Source organism: Trypanosoma melophagium, assembly GCF_022059095.1.
Source record: "Trypanosoma melophagium isolate St. Kilda chromosome Unknown ctg14segment1, whole genome shotgun sequence".
Classification (NCBI taxonomy): Eukaryota; Euglenozoa; class Kinetoplastea; order Trypanosomatida; family Trypanosomatidae; genus Trypanosoma; species Trypanosoma melophagium.
In genome coordinates, this window is record NW_027125142.1 from 314,197 (window position 1) to 336,395 (window position 22,199).

Below are 22,199 nucleotides of genomic sequence, written 5' to 3' on the forward strand. Positions count from 1 at the left end.
TCTTTTTATTTATTTATTTTTGTGGAGGGATATATGTAATGAAAAGGGATGGAAATGCAAGTAGAAGGTAATCTCTACGTATTAACATAAATCTCACATTTTTGTGAACAAACATTGTAGAGGGAGAACAGAGAAATAAGAAAGAAGGAAAGAAAAAAGGAAATTCACATTTATTTGACATTTCTTCTGGAGATGAAATATTTATTAATATGACCATTAATATTATTTCACTCTCTCCTTGTTATTATTTGGTAATTATCATTATCATAACAGTTTTCTTTTTTATTTTTTTTTTTAATGGTTCATTGCCTACTCAACACCAAGTTGCGATGAACGTCCTTCAAACGTACATGCATAGAGAGAGAGAGAAAGAGAGAAAGAGAGAAAGAGAGAAAGAAAAAAAGACATATAGTTTATTATTACACTTTTACTATATATATATATATATATATATATATATATATATATATATTATATATATTCTCTGTGTGCGGTTTAACGCTGCATATGGAGAATTCATGATAGAATAAATAATAATAAAAATGACTATGTTATATTTCTTACACGTTGACATTCTTCTCCTTTTCTCTTCTCTTCTTCTTATTTTAAACTAATCCCCCCACCACTACAACTACAATAACTACTATTGTTATTGTTCTTATCCCTTCAACACGGCATACAGGCAGAGGAAGGGAAAGGATTTATTCCCCTTTTCTTTCCCATTCATCTGCCTTATCCTTATTATTATTATTATTATTATTATTATTATTATTATTATTATTATTATTATTATTATTATTATTATTATTATTATTATTATTATTATTATTATTATTATTTTGTGTGTCGTGTACTTTTCTCTGTATATTCCTTCACACAACTTCCCTCCGCTCGAGATCCTCCAGCCAGAAAAATAATTAAAAATAAAAAAGAAGAAGTCTATAGTGAGTAGTAGTCACTCTCCGTGTCTATCTATCTATCTGTGTGTGTGTAAGATAGAAAGAGAAAGAGAGATTGTGTGTATTTGTCTTTGTGACGTATGTATCGTCTGATTGGTGCCTCCTCATGGCATCTCACAACAATACTATCTACATCATCATCATCAATAAGAAAAACAATAGTAATATCAAGAAGAGACCTAGCAACAACAATACGAAGAATAGGAACTTCCACAGATGTGAACTCTTTCGTGATGGACACATCCTTTCATCACACAATCACTATACAAATGGCCCGCCAAAGTCATCAGGGCATTCATTCACCCACAAATCAACAATCGCATCAATCTCATCAACAATCGCAATATCAATATCAACAACAACAAGAACGTAAGAGAAGACAGGATTCACAGCAGACACGATGGAAAGATACCAACACACGTGAACGTTGGCGTGAAAGTGATGATGTGGAGAGCGGCAATACAAAAAAACAACGAAATAATGAAACAAAAACAAAATCAAAAACGGGTCGTTTTTCTCATCGACACGGTGTAGCAACAACAGGGAGGGGATCAGAACGTTATAAATCTAATACTTCCAAACAACAACAACAAGAGAAGGTATCAGCTCGATCATCATTTACGGCATTTGAGCGTTTAGTTAAGGTACACTTAACTATGCGAAACAATTACGAATCTCTACAGCAATGTCAACAGGTTCTGCATGGCTTCTCTGCAGCTTGTGCAGAGGCTTTACTGCAGTTGGGTTTACCACTCCACCGCGGGAAACAATCCGATACAGAGGGGAAGGAAAATGAAATAGTGGTGGAAATACGAGAGGGATCTAAAGCAGAACGTGAGGGCAGTGTGGGGGATATATCTACACTCGTATTAGCAGCCGATACGTCACTGTATACAAATCCCATTACATTTCCTCCACTACCACTAGAGGCACTAATGAAGATAGTTCGTGTGGCCAGACCGAATACACATGTTGGGAGTGGAGATTTACTTTTGGCGGAAATGGAAGAATCCTCTAGTGTGTCTCAAAGAGAATCAACGACAATAAAAGAAGAAGGAAAAGGAAAAGGAAAAGGAAAAGAAGAAGGAGTTAAAAATACAGATGATGTTGGTCCTATGAATACGTTATGGGATTTTGGTAATAATAGTAATAGTATATCTGGTCTGGAGAGTGTAGTTGAGAATCTGCAACGTGTACCTATTGCAGATATTATACAAGTGGTGGAAACTCTTGCGTACTTCAAATGGGTGAAAGATGAGAAGTTCGTAATTCAGCGGCTAGGAGCTTCTCTCTCGGAGGAATTGCGTAGTGAAGTTGCAGCATTTCAGAGCGCCCGCGGAGAAAAGGTAGCAGAAGAATCTTATTATTCTCATAATAATAATAATAATAATAATAATAATAATAATAATAATAATAATAATGGTAATAGTAATAATAATAATAATGGTAATAGTAATAATAATAAAAGAACTACAACCAGCGCGGATGATGCTAAAAGGAGTGAAACACTTGATAGTATGGTGGAAGCATTTCTTAATTCTATTCCACGCGTGGATCATGTGGAAATGTTACCATCATTATCATCATCAATAACAAATTCGTCCTCTTTGCCATTAGTACCTCGTGTACATGTTATTGATCTCATGTTAAATCTATTAATACGTGCATGTCTCTGGAATTGGCCTAATATAACATTTGGTGATCAAACTGTTCTTGTGCTTCTCTGCAGTTATCCTTGGTTTACTCAGGATCTTTCCGTAGAGGCAACAATATGGATAACATATTATCATCTTCAAAATCTCGTAACTGGGGATTTGGCTGTGAATTACCAACGAACCTTTATGTACATTCAACGTCTGCGTCGTCTCTGTTGGCCAACGGTACGTGATGTAGATACTGTCGTTGTGCGTAAATTGTTTTTATTAGATAAAACCCCAGCAGAAGTTGCGGTGGTGGGAGAGGATGAGGAGGATGGGAATGCAGAGAAGAGTCTGAGTAAAAAAGAATCCCAACAACAACAAAAAGAAGAACAAGAACAAGAAATTCAAAAGACAGTAGAAATAAAAGACACACTTTCTCTTTCATTTCGAGAATTAACATGTGTGTTATATGGAACTCCAGAGAAACAACGAATGGCGTATGAATTACTGCTATTGTGGTTAATGCAGGCTAATCCAGCAGACCTGCACCGCACTTCTCCACATAGACATTTTGTCAGTGCTACTGGCATTGCTATTGCCGATATAGACCGCTTCGTCACGGAGCGTTTTTATAAAGATCACGAAAAAGGAAATTGGCTTCTATTACGATCACTAAAATGTGATAGTGAGACTCCTGGACTTGCGGCTGCCGTTGAAAATATTACACAATCTGTAAAAACACCGTACTTTCTCACTCGACTTTTTTTCTGCAGGTATCATAGTGTTATACCACACATATGGCAAGGGATTAGTGCCAGACGAAGAGAGTTAATATGGGCTGCCTGGCTGCGTAGTGTAGCTAGACCAATGGTAAACATTATTCTCATTAATCCAATTAATAGCGGTGGATATAGTTTACATTTTTTAGAGCCAATAATAGCCATTTTGTCATCTGACGTGATGTTTTTTCGTTTTATTACACATCTTGTAATTCTTGCGCTGCTTGATATGGGAAAAGTGGATAATAGTCGATCTGCAGAAGAGTTATGTACACAATTTTTGGAACTTGTGTACACCGGTGCTCTTATCCTCCATTGTAGTGTAAACAATTTATCTGGGACTAGTAGTCTAATTGATACAGAAACAATCACCACCACAACAACGAACGGTACGCATGCCAATAATAATAATAATAATAATAATAATAATAATAATAATAATAATAATAATAATAATAATAACACTATGCCACATCAAGAACCATATCAGGAGCAGAATATCGCTGCTGCTATTCGACGTCCTTTTAAATCTGCCATAAATGCTGTAATTCATCGACTGGGAGCAGAAAAAGTCCCAGTAGCTGAGTCTCTATTAGATGCCTTTCTCTTTCGCATACATCAATGCGATATGGTGAGAACAGATTCCGTGCATTCCATACAACGTGAAGTACTGCAAATCTGCGGTGAGGAAGCACGGGAATTACTGCGCCGTTGGCTTTGCCAGCGAGCGGCTATGCGGGAAGAAGAGAAAGAAACAGAAATGCAGGAAAAGGAATTAGCGATGGATCCAATTATAATTGCATGGAGGCGGGCTGTGCGGGCGGTGGAGGCGGGACTTCCCACAACACTGCCGGGATTAGTGGAATGTGCACGCGGTGTGTTGATGTTGTTGAGAAGACGTGGACACCCACTCTTTCAAGAAGATAAAGAAAAAGAAGAGAAAGGAAAAGAAGTGGTATTTAGTGTTAGTGAATTGCGGGTTATTTTGACTGTCTTATCTCGTGCGATGATTTCTCGTGTTTCGTCGTTACGGGTTGGGGGAGTTACGGGTATTTCGCAGGAAATAATATTTCTCACTACATCCTCATACGGCGGTGAGACTGGAGAGAACAGCCATAACAATACTAATAGTAATAATAATACTAATAATACGAGTAATAGTAATAATCGTAAAACTACTGAAGGACAAACAGCTGTAGTAATAACGAATTCTAGTACTTCTGAACGTGCTATTCTTCTAGAAAAGGCCCTTGCTGCAGAAGTTGTATCTAAAGCACATGAACTCCCCTGGACTTCTCTTCTTGAAGCTATTGAATTACACCTTGTCCCATACAATATATTAACAATTCCCTATAATGCATTGCATGGAAGTAGAGGTGCAAATAATGTCACATTTCACTCTATGCTACACAGAATGGAAGAAGATATTCAAATACGACGTCATTATCGTCTGGTAGGAAATCTTGTGCTTTATCGTTCGTACGCCTTCGCCGTTCCCAATGATAGTGGATGGGCAGATGCTGCACAAGAAAAACAAAAAGACACACAAGTGGGAAATAGAGAAATAAAAGAAAAAAATAAAGCAATAGATAAAGAAACGATTAAGGAGTCTGAATGTTTAGGAGGCAGTAATATATCTACATCGCAAAAGGATGAACGGGAATTACAAGATATGACATGGCTTCTGTTGAAGGCTTTGGTTCGGGGTGAGATTGCACAGGCAAAGAATAATAATAATAATAATAATAATAATAATAATAATAATAATAATAGTAATAAAACAAAAGAAGGAGAACAAAATGAAGAAGAAGAAGAAGCATCAACCATAACAAGTACAAAAACAAAGACAACGTCCGATAATAGCAGTGGTATAGAGAATGTAGGGGAAATACAACTGGAACGTATTCTCGCTTGCCATACTATGATGGCGTACATGCGACTTGCACAACCCAACACATCTTCCCCAACACTCTCTGAAGTGTATGAGGAATTTCTCCAACGGGCCGCACCCACAGCGGCAAACCTCGCCGGTCCACACACCGATAGTGATGTGATGTTTTTATGGCTTGCCGCAGCCGCCACACTTGTGGGAGTGCGATTTGATCCACCGAGATCGTTTATATGGCCAACAACAACAACAACAGGCACTATGAGCATGCAGGATTATACAGATACAACGGAGTGTGTAGCATCATTAGAGGATCGGACTATGCGTGTGGTAATGGCTCTGGCATCGTGTGTACAAAGTGAATTACAACATCGCTCGAATCCACGTTTGAAGTTTGTTGTAAATGTAATTGTAGCTGTGCAGGTATTTGGAAGTTTGGGTCTTGTTATGGATACTGGTGGTCTTGGTGTGGATCAATTACTAATACGTGGGAGTTCTGACCGTCGATTATTGTACCGTCATCTCAATCTCTTTCTTGTTGGGTGTTCCGCACTCCCCAGTACTCGACATGCCTTACTGAATACCGCGTCCTATCTACGAGAGGCACGTAATATTCTTACACCAGCAGAGATTGAACGAGCTTTTATCGCTATTGCATTATCAGCAGACGCCTTTGCGAAACAGCATGAGTTGCAGGCGGATATACAGCAACAGCAACAACAACAACTAAGTATATTTGATCTTGCCCATTCCACCGCCCCAACATTACGAGTGACCCCAACACAATTACGGCATGCTTGGAGTGCGTTAACGCGTCGAGTGTTGGAGTCTGTTAGTGAGATGCCAACGGCGGTATTTGTAAAAGGTATACATTGTGCTGGTGCCGTGGCGTGTGTGGATACAATTGTGTTTCAGCAACTTTTATCCTCTGTAGTGGAGTTTCGGCAAAGGGAACTTTCACTAATGGATTGGACAGTAATTCTTCGAACATCACGGAAATCGTTTGAAAATCAAAGAATATTTGAAGAATACTTTCGAGAACCGTTACAGACACTTTTACAGGAAATGGAAAAACAAATTATTAATCCTCGTTTATTTCTTCAAGAGTATCCACAAGTGGAGTTGAATAGTGAACAACAGCTTGAAAGAATTTGTCTCTTTGTAGAGGCATTGCCAGAGATGTTTGTGGGAGATGCGGAATTCTGGGAATTATTACGTCGTGCTCTTAAAGCTCAGTGGATGATATGGTTTAACGCTGAGGTTTCTAAAGAGCAAAAAGAACAACCCTCAAAGGTGTGGCTGGAAGAACTAACGAGAAGCTATGCATGGGCAGTACGTACCGCCGGACATCATGATTTAAAAGATCTCTCTATTGTCTAAAATAGAAATAAAAATAAGGAGGAGTGGGAAACCCATAATATAGATTCACTTTGTTGAATATTATTATTATTATTATTATTAATGGCAGCTCTTCCCTTTAGGCGAAGAAAAGAAGAAGAATGATGGATTATATGGTTAGGCATATATATATATATATATGGCGATTGCGTGTTATCGTTGGGATTATTGGGGTTTGAAAAAAAGAGACGTTCTTCTACCAGTATTGTTCTTTTTGTATGCTTTCTTTCTTTTTTCTTTTCTCTATTGTCGTCGTAGTCGTCGATGTTGATGCTGTTATTTCTTTTTCTATAAATGTGGAAAGAAGAAAGGAGGAAACATAATGGCAAGATGTGAGTCTTAGATGTAGTGTTGAAGAGAATAAGAGGAAAAGATATATTTAGATCATTTTCCACATCTGAATCTTGTTCCTTCCTTTTGGTGTCCTATTTATTTATTTATTTTCCACTCTTTCTCTCTCTATATTTTATTATTATTATTATTATTATTATTATTATTATTATTATTATTAATTGTATTTTTAGAATTAAAAGGAAAGTTTTGTGGTGGGGTCAACTCTTCTTTTTATTTTAATAGAAAGAATATATTATATTTATTCATTCTAAAAAAGGGTTTCTGTTTATTTAATTATTATTTTTTTCACTGCGTATATATCTGGCAGTTCCCACATAAGCACATAATAATAATAATAATAATAATAATAATAATAATAATAATAATAATAATAATAATATGACAGAATTATCCCTTATTCCAGTAGAAGTTCGATGCCGCCCACCTCGTGTGAATAGTGCAGAACTCTCTAAAGTTATCACAAGTTTTATTCGTCAAAATCACAGAATTATACGACCAGGCGATATTCTCTCACTTACGAATGCCTCTGAACTTATCGCATCTACGGTGGAGTTTCTTCGGGTGTGTGATGTGTACTGTCCACCACAAGGTATAATAGCCTCTGAGGCGAAATATACATTTCTTATGTACACACTTCAGACTCCATTTACAACTGAAGGACTTTCTGATTATGGAGATATGGCTATTCATCTTGATACCGATGCCGATGGGGCGGAATTACTCCCTTCTTGTACTGTTTTACCATTACCCAATCCATCATTGGAAGGATTGTGGGAGTCTCTTTTCTATGGTGAAACGTTGAGTGATTCTTCCCATCTTAAACGTGGTTTATTACAATACATGCGTGCGGCTATGATATTTTCAGCCTCTGGTGTAAATCCACATATGGTGGCTTGGAATAGACTCTTATTATTTCACGGTCCACCTGGTACAGGTAAAACATCTCTCTGTAAGGCTTTATCTCATAAACTAGCCATACGACTTACTGATGTCTTTCCTTCCGCCGTACTTGTAGAGATTAATGCACATAGTCTCTTTAGTCGATGGTTTAGTGAAAGTGGTAAGCAAGTCATGCTTCTTTTCAGACATATTCATGAGTTGGCTGAAAAACCAGATTGCTTATTATGTGTTTTAGTAGATGAAGTGGAGAGTCTGGCAGCAGCACGACAATCAGCGATGAAAGGTAATGAACCTTCAGATGCTATAAGAGTTGTTAACGCTCTCCTTACACAGTTAGATAGTTTACAACGCAGACATAATGTTGTGGTTCTGGCCACAAGTAATATAACAGGTGCCATAGATGTTGCCTTTATTGATCGAGCAGATAAAAAAGTTTTTATTGGAATGCCAGGTCTACAAGCCCGTAAAGCACTTCTCAAATCAAGTACAGAAGAAATGGTTCAACGAGGTTTGATTTTTATTTCAAATTCCTCTAGTGAAGAAATTACTAATGAAGAGAAGTGTTTATCAATGCTATCTCCTAATGGATTATTAAATCACAAACAGTTACATCAATTAGAAGTCATTGCTAGAGAGTGTGAAACACTAAGTGGAAGGGCATTAAAGAAACTACCTTTTCTGGCTTATAGTGAATGCGCAACTAGTGCTACTATTACAAGTTCTCATGCTATCTCTTTTGAAGCCTACATACATGGGCTAGAAAAGTCAGTACGGGAGGACAAGTCATCGAAAGAAACTATGACATCTTCATAGAAAAGTTTAACAGAAGGGAAGGGAAGAAGGGATATGGAGTCGTTTTTTTTTTTGTTTCTTTTTGGTTTGACTATTTTTTATTTTATTCCCTTTATTGCTCTGTGTGAGTACGTGGGTAGGTTTGTTTGCTTTTTACACCCTGTATCCCTCCTCACAGATATATTATTTCTTTTTAATATTGGGTTCTTGGGAAGGAGAGGGGAAGAAAAAAATCAGAATAGAATAGAAATAAATGATTATTTACAGAGAATTTGATTCAATGGGAAACAAAGGGTTTGGTGATATTTTCTTCTTCTTCTTCTTCTTCTTATTATTATTATTATTATTATTATTATTATTATTATTATTATTATTATTATTATTATTATTCCTATTCCTAGTCCCTCTTCTCTTCTCTTGTGGACACACTCTAGTAGGAGAAGCGAAGTACACAAAAGCAAAGAAGAAGTAAAGAAGGATGGTCCGCACGGTGTTGATGGTGGCGGAGAAGCCCTCTCTCGCGGAGAGCATTGCCCATCATCTCTCCAACGGCCACGCCGTTCGCCGCCCCCGGGCGCTGCCGGTCTTTGAGTTCGACGGCCACTTCAACGGAGCCCCCGCCCGCCTCCGCGTGACCAGCACGACCGGCCACGTCTTTGCGTGCGACTTCACGCCGCAGCACCAAAGTTGGGACCGCACGGAGGAGGAGGAACTCTTCCGCGCCCCCGTCGTCTGGCGGGACGAGTCGGGGAAAGTCAGCCGGCACCTCGCCCACGAGGCGGAGGGGTGCGATGCGTTGGTGTTGTGGCTCGACTGCGATCGGGAGGGGGAGAACATCTGCTTTGAGGTGATGCAGGTGGTGCGGCGGAGTATTGCGGATATGCGGGATATATGGCGGGCCAAGTTCTCCGCCATCACGCGGGAGGAAATCACACATGCGTTTATGCATCTAGGGAAACCAAATAAGAATATCTCAGATGCTGTCACATGCAGGCAGGAATTGGATCTTAAAGTGGGAGTCGCATTTACGCGTTTTCAGACAAAGTACTTTCAGGGAAAGTATGGGGATTTGGATGCTGCTGTGGTGAGTTATGGTCCATGCCAAACTCCAACATTAGCGTTTTGTGTTCAAAGGCATGATGAAATATTAAATTTTAAACCGGAAAATTATTGGAAATTAGTTCCTGTATCCAATCGATTTGGTACGCTTCTTACTTTTGATTGGGCTCGTGGACGCGTATTTAATGAACTTATAGCCCGTTTATTACATCAAAAAGTATCAAAAAATAAGATTGGTAAAGTAATAGATGTATCTGTTGGAACAGATACACGTGTTCGTCCTACAGCTCTTAATACAGTAGAACTTATGAAAACTGCAAGTAAAGCTCTTGGTATGGGACCACATCATGCGATGCAAATTGCAGAAAATTTATACATTTCTGGATATATTTCTTATCCACGTACAGAATCTACAGCGTATCCATCATCTTTTAATTTTTTAAATGCTCTTTCTGCACAGGAAAAAAGTCCAATATGGGGAACATATGTTCAAGAACTTATAAAAAGTGGACATACAAGACCAAAAGCAGGAAAAGATGCAGGAGATCATCCACCTATAACTCCAATGCGTGCGGCAGGACCAGGAGAATTATCAGGAGATTCTTGGAGATTATATGAATATATTACGCGTCATTTTATTGCTACTCTTTCTCCAGATTGTAAACTTACCCGAACTAAACTTGTAGTAGATCTTGCTGGAGAAATATTTAGTTTTGTGGGTAGAGTAGTGGAAGATCCTGGATTTACCGAAATTCTTCCTCAATATGCTTTTAAAGATGATAAGGTACCAACTAATATTCAAGTTGGAAGTGATTTTTCTTTTTCGGATGTTCGATTACAAGCAGGACAAACGCAACCACCAGCATACTTAACAGAAGCTGACCTTATCGGATTAATGGAAAAGCATGGTATTGGTACAGATGCATCAATTTCACAGCATGTAAACAATGTAGTAGAACGAGGTTATTGTACAGTTAAACCAGGTCGTGTAATGGAACCTACTAAACTTGGTGTGGTTTTAATTCATGGTATCAAAAGTATTGATCCAGAATTGGTTTTACCACTTGTTCGAAGTAAAGTAGAAGAATATGTAACCTGTATTGCTGAAGGAGTTGCTACATTAGATGAGGTTCTTTCCTATTCGTTAGATCTCTTCTTTGGAAAATTTCGTTTCTTTAAAGAAAATATTGAACGTTTTGATGCTCTTATGGGAGCATCATTTTCATCTCTTTCAGCATCTGGTAAACCTATTACACGTTGTGGAAATTGTATGCGTTACTTAAAACATTTAGAAGCTCGTCCACAACGATTGTATTGTGCCTATTGTGAAATTACTTATGCATTACCACAAGGTGGAACTATTAAACAATATTCTAGTTTTAAATGCCCATTAGATAATTTTGAACTTGTAATTTGTCATGTGGATGGCGGAAAATCATTTCCTATATGCCCAAATTGTTATAATAATCCACCTTTTGAAGATCTTTCGCAACGTCATGGAAGACAATATATGGCATGTGATGAATGTCGTCATCCTACGTGTTATCATTCTTTGGCTACTAATTATGTGGCGGATTGTGTGGATGAGCGGTGTGATGGTTCTATGGCTTTTGTCCCACGTACCTCTGGCAAATGGAAGATTTGCTGTAATCATTGTACAATGATGATTCTTCTTCCTCCCACTGCCCAGCGTGTGCGGGTCAGTTCTGAGGAATGTGAGGACTGTGGTGCTATGATGATGGATCTGCAGTTCCCTGAGGGTAAATCACCGCTTGTAAACCGCAAAGATCGCATTGTGGCATGTGTCTTTTGTGATCCTGTGCTTAACACACATGTGGAGGAAGTACGCGGTCGTCTCGGTAACTTTAGTAGAAGAGGCGGGGGAAGAGGAGGACGTGGAGGAAGAGGAAGAGGAGGTGGACGTGGAAGGGGCAGAGGAAGAGGAAGACATTAAGATGGATAAAGGGGTTTGAGTAGGAAATGTGGAAGGGGATATGAGGAGAGGAGGATATAAACGACATTGCATAATGAACCTTCTGGATATATATATATATATATATATATATATATAATTTGGATAAATAATCTCCCTTTGTGTTTGTCTGTTTTGTTTATCTGTATTTGCTCTGATCACACGAAGAGTAAAAGAAAAAATAACATCTGCTCCTGTAATTATTTTTTTCCTTGTTTTTATTTTTACTATTCTTTCTTTATATGTAAAAATAAAGTGTGTTTGAAACCAAAAGGAAAGTGAAAGAGAACAACTGTATAGTCGTCAATCCATAGGTTGCATATCCTTCAGATCTCTCTCACACTCCCACTCACTCACATACAGAGCTATACATATATATATATATATATATATATATAATATATATATAGGTAGAACAAGAGAGAAAATAAAATAAAAGAAAAACCAGTAGAAAAAACATACACCACTTCCCGTAATGAGCCGCAATAGACCAGAGCATCAACGTCGACTAGACAATCTCCTCCGTCAACCAGAGAACCGTGAATGCTGCGACTGTTCCGCTAAACAGCCGAGTTGGGCAAGCACAAATCTCGGTGTTTTCTTCTGTCTCCGCTGTGCTGGTCTACACCGGGCGATGGGCACACATGTCTCAAAGGTGAAATCCACCACAATGGACACATGGGAAGAAGAAATGATTCACCGCTGTGAGGCAATTGGAAACGCACGTGGACGGCTGTTGTATGAACAAAATCTCCCAGCGCATCTGCGGCCCACGCCATCTAGTCAGAACACCGTGGTGGAGCGGTTTATCCGCGATAAGTATGAACGCAAACTTTACTACAATGCAGACTATGAGGAATTACTGAAGAAGTTTATGTCAGACAGTGCGTCTGGGGCAAAATCCAATTCCACGACACCAACAGCAACAAGAGCAGAAACACCAACATCCGCTATATCAACAGCTGGAACATCTGTGCCAATGTTATGGGGTGGGACTTGCACAACAACGGCGGGGATTTCTTCGCCCACTTCTAATAAAAACGTCAAAAGTGGTATTAACATGGATGACCTTTTTAAAACAACAACAGCAACAACACAGTCTAACCCATATACTCAACCACCACAACAACATTATCAATACCAGCAACAACAGCAGCAGGTGCCATGGTCGAATGGAACAGTGGGTAATACGATGATGCATAGTAATAATAATAATAATAATAATAATAATAATAATCATCATCATCATCATTCGTCTTATTCTACATCTCCACAGGGTAATCATCAAACAGCACCAGTGGACGCAAAAGCAGAAATAATGTCTCTATTTAGTTCTCCCTCAACACATCACTCTAATCATGTATACAGTGCATGGCAGCCGCAGCAATCCTCACCTGGCTGCTATCTATCGCAATAGGCACAATGAGAATAGGGTGAGCAATGAAAAGAGAGGAAAAAAAAAAACAGATGATAGATAACCAATGATGAAAAGGAAAGAGACTGTTTTTCTCGTTGTAACATTGCCTTTTTTATATGTGAGTCACCTATATGCTATGGCAACACTTTATGTCTTCACCCTTAACTTTGCTTGAAATGATTTATTGTGATGATCTTCTCGCCTTCTTTTTCTTTTTTTGTGTGTTTTTCTTTTTTTTGTTTCCCTTTTCTCTGATTTTCACGGTACTGCTTTTTTTCTTTTGTTAAAATTGTTTTACTCTTTATTATCTATTTCTTTGTAAAAGTCTTTGGGTTGATCTTGACTCCCTAGCATGCCACTCTTGTGACGATTAGAATAGAGGAAGAGAATATTACCACAACATCAATCGGTAAAACTTTATCTCTTTCAACCACATTCATACATTACAGGATCATTTAAAACTAAAAATAAGAGAAATAAAAAAGAAACGAAAGAAACGAAGTGAAAATAAAATTGGGATATATATATATACCTTATGGGAAACCAGCTGGCGGGAGCAACTGCGGTAAATGTAACGGATGTTTCCTCATCACTTCAGTTAGTGGCGCCACTTGGAGGTGAACACCGGAATTACTTTCGTTCCTTTCGATGTACAAAGAATATCGATTTATCCAATACCGCAGAGACCCTTACTTCACGTCATTTTTTCTATTCTGGCAGCAGCAATAGTAGTAATAATAGATATGAAAAGGTTTCATCACCGCAGCGCCACCCTTCCCAGTGGTCCAGTAGTAATAGTAGCACAGATGTCGTTATTAAAGTATTTGTGCGTGCAGTTGGAGATAATAAAGAGCGAGAGTTGTTAGAGTTTTGTTATGATCATCTCTTAAGTATTGATGCCCGCATGAGACTTGCACAAGTTATTCCAGGAACAAATCAAATTCCCAGACCACATCAGAAGAGTGATCAACCACCTTGTAATGTATTATTTTATTCCGCCATGGAAATTCATAATGATCGTTTCTGTAAACTTGAAAGACCATATATTGCTTTCTCGTTAGCAGAGCGACTTGCCACAAGACCATATTGGAATATGGCAGAACGATTATTCGCTGGTTATCAATTACTGCAGAGTCTTGTACAATTGCATGAACAATGGGAAACGGTTCATGGTGATTTAAAGATAGATAATGTTTTAGTAAATAGTTATGGTTGGATTTATGTAACAGATCTTTCTCCTTTTAAACCAGCGTTATTACCTGCTAATAATCCTGCATTATTTGATTATTATTACGATACCAATGAAACACGTATTTGTTATTTAGCACCTGAAAAATTTGTAGAAATACCAATTTCACTAACCCTATCAAATGTAAATGCCACCACACATACACCAGCCATGGATATATTTTCAGCCGCATGTGTATTAGCACATATCTTTACAGAGGAACCCCTCTTTTCTCTCGCAGAGGTTCTCTCTCTACGAGCACTGCAAACACAGGAAGAACGGGAAGTGTTAGTTGATAAAACTCTCATTGAACGCGGTGTTCCCGGATTTGTGGGTCGTATGTTACGTCAAATGCTTTGCACGTCTGCCGATAATCGTCCAACAGCACGACAGTTATTAGAAGAGTTTACACCAGAAGTGTTTCCACCATACTTTGAGTTTATTTATTATGATATTCTCCCAGTTTTACTTTCACGACCACCTGATCATCAGATACAACTTCTCTATTCTCGCCTAGAAGATATTCTAGATGAGACAGAACGAAGTTGTAATGATAGGAGTATGAAAACTACAGGAATAACACATGAAAACCTTGGTAGTTATGCCAAATCATCTATAATATTACTTTTATTACCTATTGTAGTGAATGCTAGTCTTCATGCCGTTTTACCGGATTCTTATCTTCGGATTGTGTGTATTATTCAGAAAATGTTGCCATATTGTTCAATAGAAGTACAAAAAGATACTATACTTCCTTATATTTTACATTATGTACGATTAGAGAAATATCCAGATGTGGCTCGTTTATTAGCACTTCGAACTTTAGCTACTATTTGTCATTCGATTCCTTTTTCAGTAAGTGATTCTACTATGTTTGATGATCTTATTCTACCTTGTATAGAAGAACTTGTATCATCTTCTAACAATTCCAGAAATACTGCTTTAATAGTGGAATTAGCAAATCAATTACCAAAGTTTCTTTTACTTGCACGAACATTTCTAGAACAACGTCAGTCGCTTGCCTCTGTAAATGCGTGGGAAACTACATTTGGAAGACAACTAAATGATCTACTGGAACGTGGTTGGGATTTTTTACGATCACTTTACAAACATTCACATACAAATGTTGTTGTGGCACTTCTTAAGCGAACAGGGGATGTGGTAAAATTCCTTGGGGATGAAAGAACACAGGATGATCTTATTCCTTTTCTTACTACCGCTATAGCATCTACCATAGATGTTCAACGCGAATTATTTCCACAAGCTATTAACTGTCATTTATGCCTACAAACACCCAAATTAAAAACATTACGTCTTTTTATAGATGAAGGTTTACGACAAACCGATATTACATGTTTAAAGAGAACTATCGATAGTATTACAGCCATTGTTAATAAAAAATGTCTCCCAGTTTGGGATATTATGCCATTAGTCCATCAAGCCTTACCACAAATTCTTAGTCCTAATAAATGGGTAAATAGTGCGGTATGTTGTTTAATTGAAAACGTTGTACGAACCCATCGTTTAGGTGATGTAAAGATGTATCTTGAATGCGCTCTTCGTCCCATGTTGCGTTATCAGGTCCCACTTGCATACATTGCCTCTTTTCCTGCGGCTGTGCGATTAGAGTTATCAGATTCCTATCAAAGTGTAGAAGAACAAATGGGAAAAGTTCAATCTACAGTACGTGTACTCGGCGGTGATGTGGATGCTCGTAATCGTTTACTTCATCGTATGGCAACACATGAACCACTTTATACACTTCCATTAAATGTTACGAAACACTCTCTACATGGTTTAGGAACACATGTGGCATTTGTGGATGTTTCATATGATTCACATATGCTAGATACGGGTATATACACAGAAGAAGGAAAGGAGATTTCAAGTGAAGATAAAAAGCATACGGATAATAATAATAATAATAATAATAATAATAATAATAATAATAATAATAATAATAATAATAATAATAATTGTATTTCATGGAAATTATTATTTAAGCCTACATCACGTGAATATAAGCGAATCTGCTTAAGAAAAAGTATGCAATCGAATGATGAAAATAATTCCAAATCTAATATTTACACGGAATCTGAAAAACGAAATCCTACAGAAGGTTTTTACGCTACGGGACGTCGACGTAATTTAAGTGATATTTCCACTAGTAGTAAAGAATCCATATATTATCCTCCTCTATCAAATGTTATAAAAGTTGAAAAGGAAGTTAATCCCATAGCGGCACCATGTTTTACACAGAATGCCCATCTTGGAGGTATTTACTGTTCCGCCGCAACAACAAGAGGAGGAACTTTAATAACAGCAGGAGGACGTGGAGATGCTATTTTATGGTCATTAGGTAAAGAAGGTGTAGATTACGCCCATCGTATTCAAACAGAAGCTTCCGTGATGAGTACATTTCTATTTAGTAATATCCTTCGCGAAGGTTTGAGTCCACTTCTTAGTATGGGTGGTACAGATGGAGTATGGCGTTTATATGATGTATCCAGTAATAATATTCTCATGCATCGAACACTTGATGGTAGTGCCTTAACCTCATCCACGTCTCTAGATGATTCTATTATACTTATATCAACAGCATTGGGTGGTCTTTTCGCTATGGATTATAGAACTGGTAAAGATGTTTGGCGTTCAGCTCTTACAGCTTCACTCGGTTCTCCCAGTGGACTTTCTCCGTTATTGCATGGTAGTCGAGCCTACGGTGTTTCTGTTGTGACACTTGGTGGTGCTGTGGCGTTGTTTGATTTGCGTTTTCAATTACTATTACAACAATATCAGCTTAACTCTGATGATAATAGTAATGTTATTTCTAAAGGAATACACGCAGTAGAGAAGCCAAATGCTATTGTGTGTGTGGCCCCAGATATTTACTCTACGACAATGACATTAGATAAGAATCGACATCCCAGATTACTGCTGGGCACACAATCTGGAACGGTCTATCGCATGGATGTATCTAATGGCGAGTCTCATATTGCTCTTCAACCAGCCACAAAAGGGAAATCCATTCGATCACTTTTAGTACAGCCAAAACATGCCGTCGTATTAACAGCAGGAGATGATATGTGGATTAGGAGATGGGTCTTAACAACACCGGGGAAATCCGGGACATTAGTGTGTCCCCCTTATACTTCACCAAGATATATGGGAACAACACGTGGATTTATTGCGGAGGTGCAATCGCAGAAGCAGGAGGGAAATCTATTGCCCTCCATTACCGCTGAACTGTATTCAGCAGATGCACCTTCTATGAACTACTACACTAATAACAATAATAATAACGATGATAACAATGCCAGGGGAAGTTTTTCAGTTAGTAGTAATAGTAGTAGTAATCTGATACCACCGCGACACCACGAGGATGCTATTCTCACCATGTGTCTTGCTTCTAATGGACATGAAACGTACTTGGCTTCTGGTTCACGTGATGGCACTTTAACTTTGTGGTTCAATGGGGCATAAATGAGAAGTAAATGGATGATTTTGTGTTTGTTTGTTTGTTTGGCCCTATTAGGAAAGGAGATCATTGGATGGATGGATGTTGACACACACACACAAAAAAAAAGAGAAAATATGTGAAATGTGACTGTGTTATATATATATATATATATATATATATATATATATATATATATATATATGAGGTTTATTTGTTTTCATTGTTTCCTGTTCTCTTTTTTTCTTGTTATTTGATATTGTTCTTCTATACTTAAAAAAAGACAAGGGAGGGTGAGGATCCCATTTCTTTTTTTGTTATTATTTCATTTGAAACAAAGAAAGAAAGAGAGAAAAAAACAACAACATAGATGGTGACAACACAGACGGCGGTGGATAGTAACAATACTCTCCTAATACGCACAGCGGAAAAGCGTATTCCGTGTGAAATTAAGAACCATTTCAACAGTATGTTGATATACCGCTATTTAAGAGAAGGTATAACTAATAGTGATGCGTGTGTTATTCCCAAACACAAACGCCGTAGAGACTTTGATTGTAAACGAGAAGTCCACGTGGAAAGTTGCACGAGTCGTGTTCTCTCATGTTTACCGTGCAAATTCTTAATAGGATACTGTGTATTGTGGGCAGAGTCGGACGTTAGGGTTTCAACACATAATCCCTTATTAACAGCTGCGGCGTATACCAAGAGAGGAAAAGAAAGAAGAACAGGGAATAAAGAGGAAGATGCATACAATAGTAATAAGACAAATAAGAGAGGGAAAAGAGGGATAATAATAAATGAAAAATATTGTGAGTATCATAATATACAACTCCTTAGTCTTCACATTGTGGATCAAAGGGCCTATCAGCATCCCATGCGGTATTCCTTTGCCCTGCAGTCTCTCTGTCAACCAGGACGACCACTACAACTGCAATGTTATCCGTATCACATGGTCCACTTTGGATTACTTATGCATGCTATTTGGAATGCCCCGGATGTATTGTTTGAAACGGAAAAAGGAGAATCATTTCATAAAGTTAATCCTTTCTCTTTTACAGGGTTTATTACAGATCTTAATAACACCAATAATAATAATAATAATAATAATAATAATAATAATAATAATAATAATAATAATAATAATAATGGTAATAATAATAATATAAATACCTCTCTTAGAATTCCACTAATCACAAAAGTATCAAATGCTGGGGTTCTTCTTCTTGGACTCGGTGGAAACGTTATTGGAAACTGCTTAGATGTTGCTCTTTCTCCTGATATTCCTATTGATGTGGTAGAGATAGAACCAACCGTGCTGGAGATATGCCGAGAACACAATCAGTTAGCACAATGTGAAGTTCAATATCAAAGCGATGATAAGAAACGAAAAGTATGGAACGTCTCACATACACATCAGCGATATCCGCACTATCGTTTTATTCTTGCCGACGCACGAGCCCTTCTACAAGATACGGATCAATACTATAGTATTATCTTTCTTGACTGTTATGATCCTACAAGAGAGCGCATGATGCATGATAGTAATCTTATTGATTTATGTCATGCACGTCTTATACCCGGCGGGGCCGTAGTTGTAAATGCACACATTATACCGACAAGAGAAACACTTAACGAGCAGTTTCTCTCACGGGGGTTTGCCACTGTTCAAGTACTGCGAGTAGCGGGATGTGATCAGTGTATTGTGGTGTGTTTGGCTGGGGCTGATGGGGCACAGTCCAATCCACAGGTTATAAAGGAAGAAGGGGAAGGAAATGAGAAATTAAATCGTTTCTGTGTGCGGTTTGCACGATTATTAGCACGGCGGCTGTGTGGTATTTCAACAACAAAAAAAACAACAAAATGTTATAATACACATTGTAGTGGTTTTCAACTTGATGCGGAGTGGTTGAAGTCATCACGATGTTTGGAGGGACTTTCACATCATACACGAGTATGGGAACACTACGAATGAAATGCAACTTTTTTGTATCATTATTTTTTTTTCTCATTACTATAGATCCATATATATATATATATATATATGCTTTCTAACTAAAAGAAAGGTATTCTCGGTTAATGATATATTGTTGTTGTTCTTCTTTTTTATTTTTATTATTCTTGTTTAATCTCTCTTCGCCTCCTTTTATTATATTTCCTTCCTTTTTTTCCTCTATTTCCTACATGGACCTCATAGCACCCAAAGGAATCTAAGGGAACTGAAAGGAGAAAAAAAGGAAAGAATAAAAAGATCACACGTATTCATACACAGACAGACAAACATCTCCATACACAAGGAATTAAGAACAACAAAAGAAAGAAAAAAAAAACAAAGATGGATGTCTACAGACAAGCTGGTGATATTGTGCGTGCCGTACGTGAAGGCCACGGTACCGCGAAGGCGTTGTGTCTCCGCAAAGAAATGCAAAAGAAAAAACAAACATACGCCGTTGTCTGTGAAACACTGCGACACTATGATCTCTTATTAGACGTTCTTGAACAGGCGGAGTTCTTTCAGTACTATCCACGCGCTAATAGAGAACTCGCTGTATGTATGGCATATGATGTTGTTCTTGGGAAAGGCGTAAACACAAACCGTGATTCCACAGCACAGGCAATTCAAAAATCTGCACCATACTTACGTGAGGCTTATTGGCATGTGAAGAAGCATCACGTTATTCCACCACGAGTGCGTGATACGTTTGAGGAGGATGGGGAAAATAATAATAATAATAATAATAATAATAATAATAATAATAATAATAATAATAATAATAGTAATAATAGGAATAATAAGGACAGTAATGGGAATCAACAGCAATCGGCGGGTGATGATAGTAGTGTTGGTAATGGTAGTAGTATGATGTTGGAACGGCGTATACCGCGGTATGCACGGGTTAATACACTGAAGATTGATGTGGAGAGTTTAGTTGAGCGACTTCGCCGTGCTGCCGCCAAACGTGCCCGTGACGCTGAAGATAATAATAATAATAATAATAATAATAATAATAATAATAATAATAATAATAATAATAATAATAATAATAATAATAATAATAATAAAGACAACACGTTTAATAAGTATAACCATAAACATAGTCATGGAATTCGGTTCTCCAAAGGATTCCGCACACTACCGGAGTTCACAATTGATCCTATTATCCCATCCTTATTGGTATTCCCACCAGGCACAGATCTGCACGCCCACCCCGCAGTGCGCAGCGGTCAACTTATCCTGCAGGATCGCGCCTCATGTCTTCCCGTTTGTGTTCTCCTTAATGCTGTTGAAGTCTGCACATCGCCCTCTGTAAAACGTGAAACACCGCTGGAGTACGTGGTGGATGCCTGTGCGGCGCCGGGGAATAAAACTACACAGATTGCCGCACTTGGGGCCCCGCATGTAAAAGTGATGGCGCTCGAACGTGATGAGAAGAGGGCGGATCTTCTTTATAAACGTGTGCAGAGTCTTGGGGCGGCGGATTATGTGAATGTTGTGCATATGGACTTTTTTGAAATGACATCTGCAGATCGTGAGGCGGCGGAGGCTATTTTACTCGATCCGAGTTGTAGTGCCAGTGGGGTTTTAACGCGGGTGGATGTTTCCCTCGTCCAGCAGCGACAGCACAGTCATCTCCAGAAGAACAATACGAATAATACTATTGATAATAATACCATTGAAACGGATAACAGCGATACTACTACTAATACTAATACTAATAATAATAATAATAATAATGAGGATACAGGTGGTGCTATAGCAGTGGAAGAACAGGGAGCTGACTTTGTCAGTAATGTCGATCGTGTGCAGAGTCTCGCCCGCCTACAACGCAAACTCCTCACCCACGCCCTTCTCTCCTTTGACAACTGCCGCACAGTTGTGTACTCCACCTGTTCTCTGCACGAGGAGGAGAATGAGGCGGTGGTGCGACAAGTACTGCTCGACAGTCGTGTGCAATCACGCGGCTGGACACTCAGTCATATTATGCCAAACACATGGAAGACACGCGGGCACAAAACCGCAGAGGACACACTTCCGCTGGATTACACTATTCGCTGTGATCCTGTCGTGGATGCGACGAATGGATTTTATGTGGCCCGCTTTGATCGTTCATGCGGAAAGGGGAAGAAGTCGTAAAATGTGTGTGTGTGTGTGTAGGATGATTTCGGTTAATTACAGTATTTTTTAAGTAAAGATATATATTTGTATTTATACGTATCTGTGTATATGGAAAATGAGGACCAGAGAAAGAGACACAGCAAGAAAAGAAAAGAAAGTTTTTTTTTCTTTTTTTTCTCTTTCTTTATCGATTTCGTTTCTATCTTATACTCTGACGTATTCCTGCACTCTCATCTGGT

General features: G+C 38.3%; 7 protein-coding genes across 7 annotated transcripts; all 7 read left to right on the forward strand.

The window, feature by feature from the left end:
* Positions 1-1,039: 1,039 nt before the first annotated feature.
* Positions 1,040-6,646, forward strand: LSM04_009742 (uncharacterized protein; the record flags this gene model as incomplete). Its single annotated transcript, XM_067335045.1, has 1 exon — positions 1,040-6,646. The coding sequence occupies one exon, from the start codon at positions 1,040-1,042 to the stop codon at positions 6,644-6,646; it is 5,607 nt and encodes a 1,868-aa protein (XP_067194014.1).
* Positions 6,647-7,396: 750 nt separating this feature from the next.
* LSM04_001576 (ATPase) lies at positions 7,397-8,731 on the forward strand (the record flags this gene model as incomplete). Its single annotated transcript, XM_067335046.1, has 1 exon — positions 7,397-8,731. The coding sequence occupies one exon, from the start codon at positions 7,397-7,399 to the stop codon at positions 8,729-8,731; it is 1,335 nt and encodes a 444-aa protein (XP_067193855.1).
* Positions 8,732-9,188: 457 nt separating this feature from the next.
* Positions 9,189-11,723, forward strand: LSM04_004553 (TOPRIM domain; the record flags this gene model as incomplete). The annotated part of the gene is made up of 1 exon (XM_067335047.1): positions 9,189-11,723. One exon carries the CDS (start codon positions 9,189-9,191, stop codon positions 11,721-11,723), a length of 2,535 nt encoding a protein of 844 aa, XP_067193901.1.
* A 493-nt stretch (positions 11,724-12,216) lies between these two features.
* On the forward strand, positions 12,217-13,158 carry LSM04_009227 (Arf GTPase activating protein; the record flags this gene model as incomplete). Its single annotated transcript, XM_067335048.1, has 1 exon — positions 12,217-13,158. One exon carries the CDS (start codon positions 12,217-12,219, stop codon positions 13,156-13,158), a length of 942 nt encoding a protein of 313 aa, XP_067194003.1.
* A 535-nt stretch (positions 13,159-13,693) lies between these two features.
* Positions 13,694-17,869, forward strand: LSM04_007485 (Protein kinase domain; the record flags this gene model as incomplete). Its single annotated transcript, XM_067335050.1, has 1 exon — positions 13,694-17,869. One exon carries the CDS (start codon positions 13,694-13,696, stop codon positions 17,867-17,869), a length of 4,176 nt encoding a protein of 1,391 aa, XP_067193969.1.
* Positions 17,870-18,213: 344 nt separating this feature from the next.
* LSM04_004588 (MnmC-like methyltransferase) lies at positions 18,214-19,818 on the forward strand (the record flags this gene model as incomplete). The annotated part of the gene is made up of 1 exon (XM_067335051.1): positions 18,214-19,818. One exon carries the CDS (start codon positions 18,214-18,216, stop codon positions 19,816-19,818), a length of 1,605 nt encoding a protein of 534 aa, XP_067193902.1.
* A 360-nt stretch (positions 19,819-20,178) lies between these two features.
* On the forward strand, positions 20,179-21,978 carry LSM04_002873 (SAM-dependent methyltransferase RsmB/NOP2-type; the record flags this gene model as incomplete). Its single annotated transcript, XM_067335052.1, has 1 exon — positions 20,179-21,978. The coding sequence occupies one exon, from the start codon at positions 20,179-20,181 to the stop codon at positions 21,976-21,978; it is 1,800 nt and encodes a 599-aa protein (XP_067193876.1).
* Between the last annotated feature and the right edge of the window lie 221 nt (positions 21,979-22,199).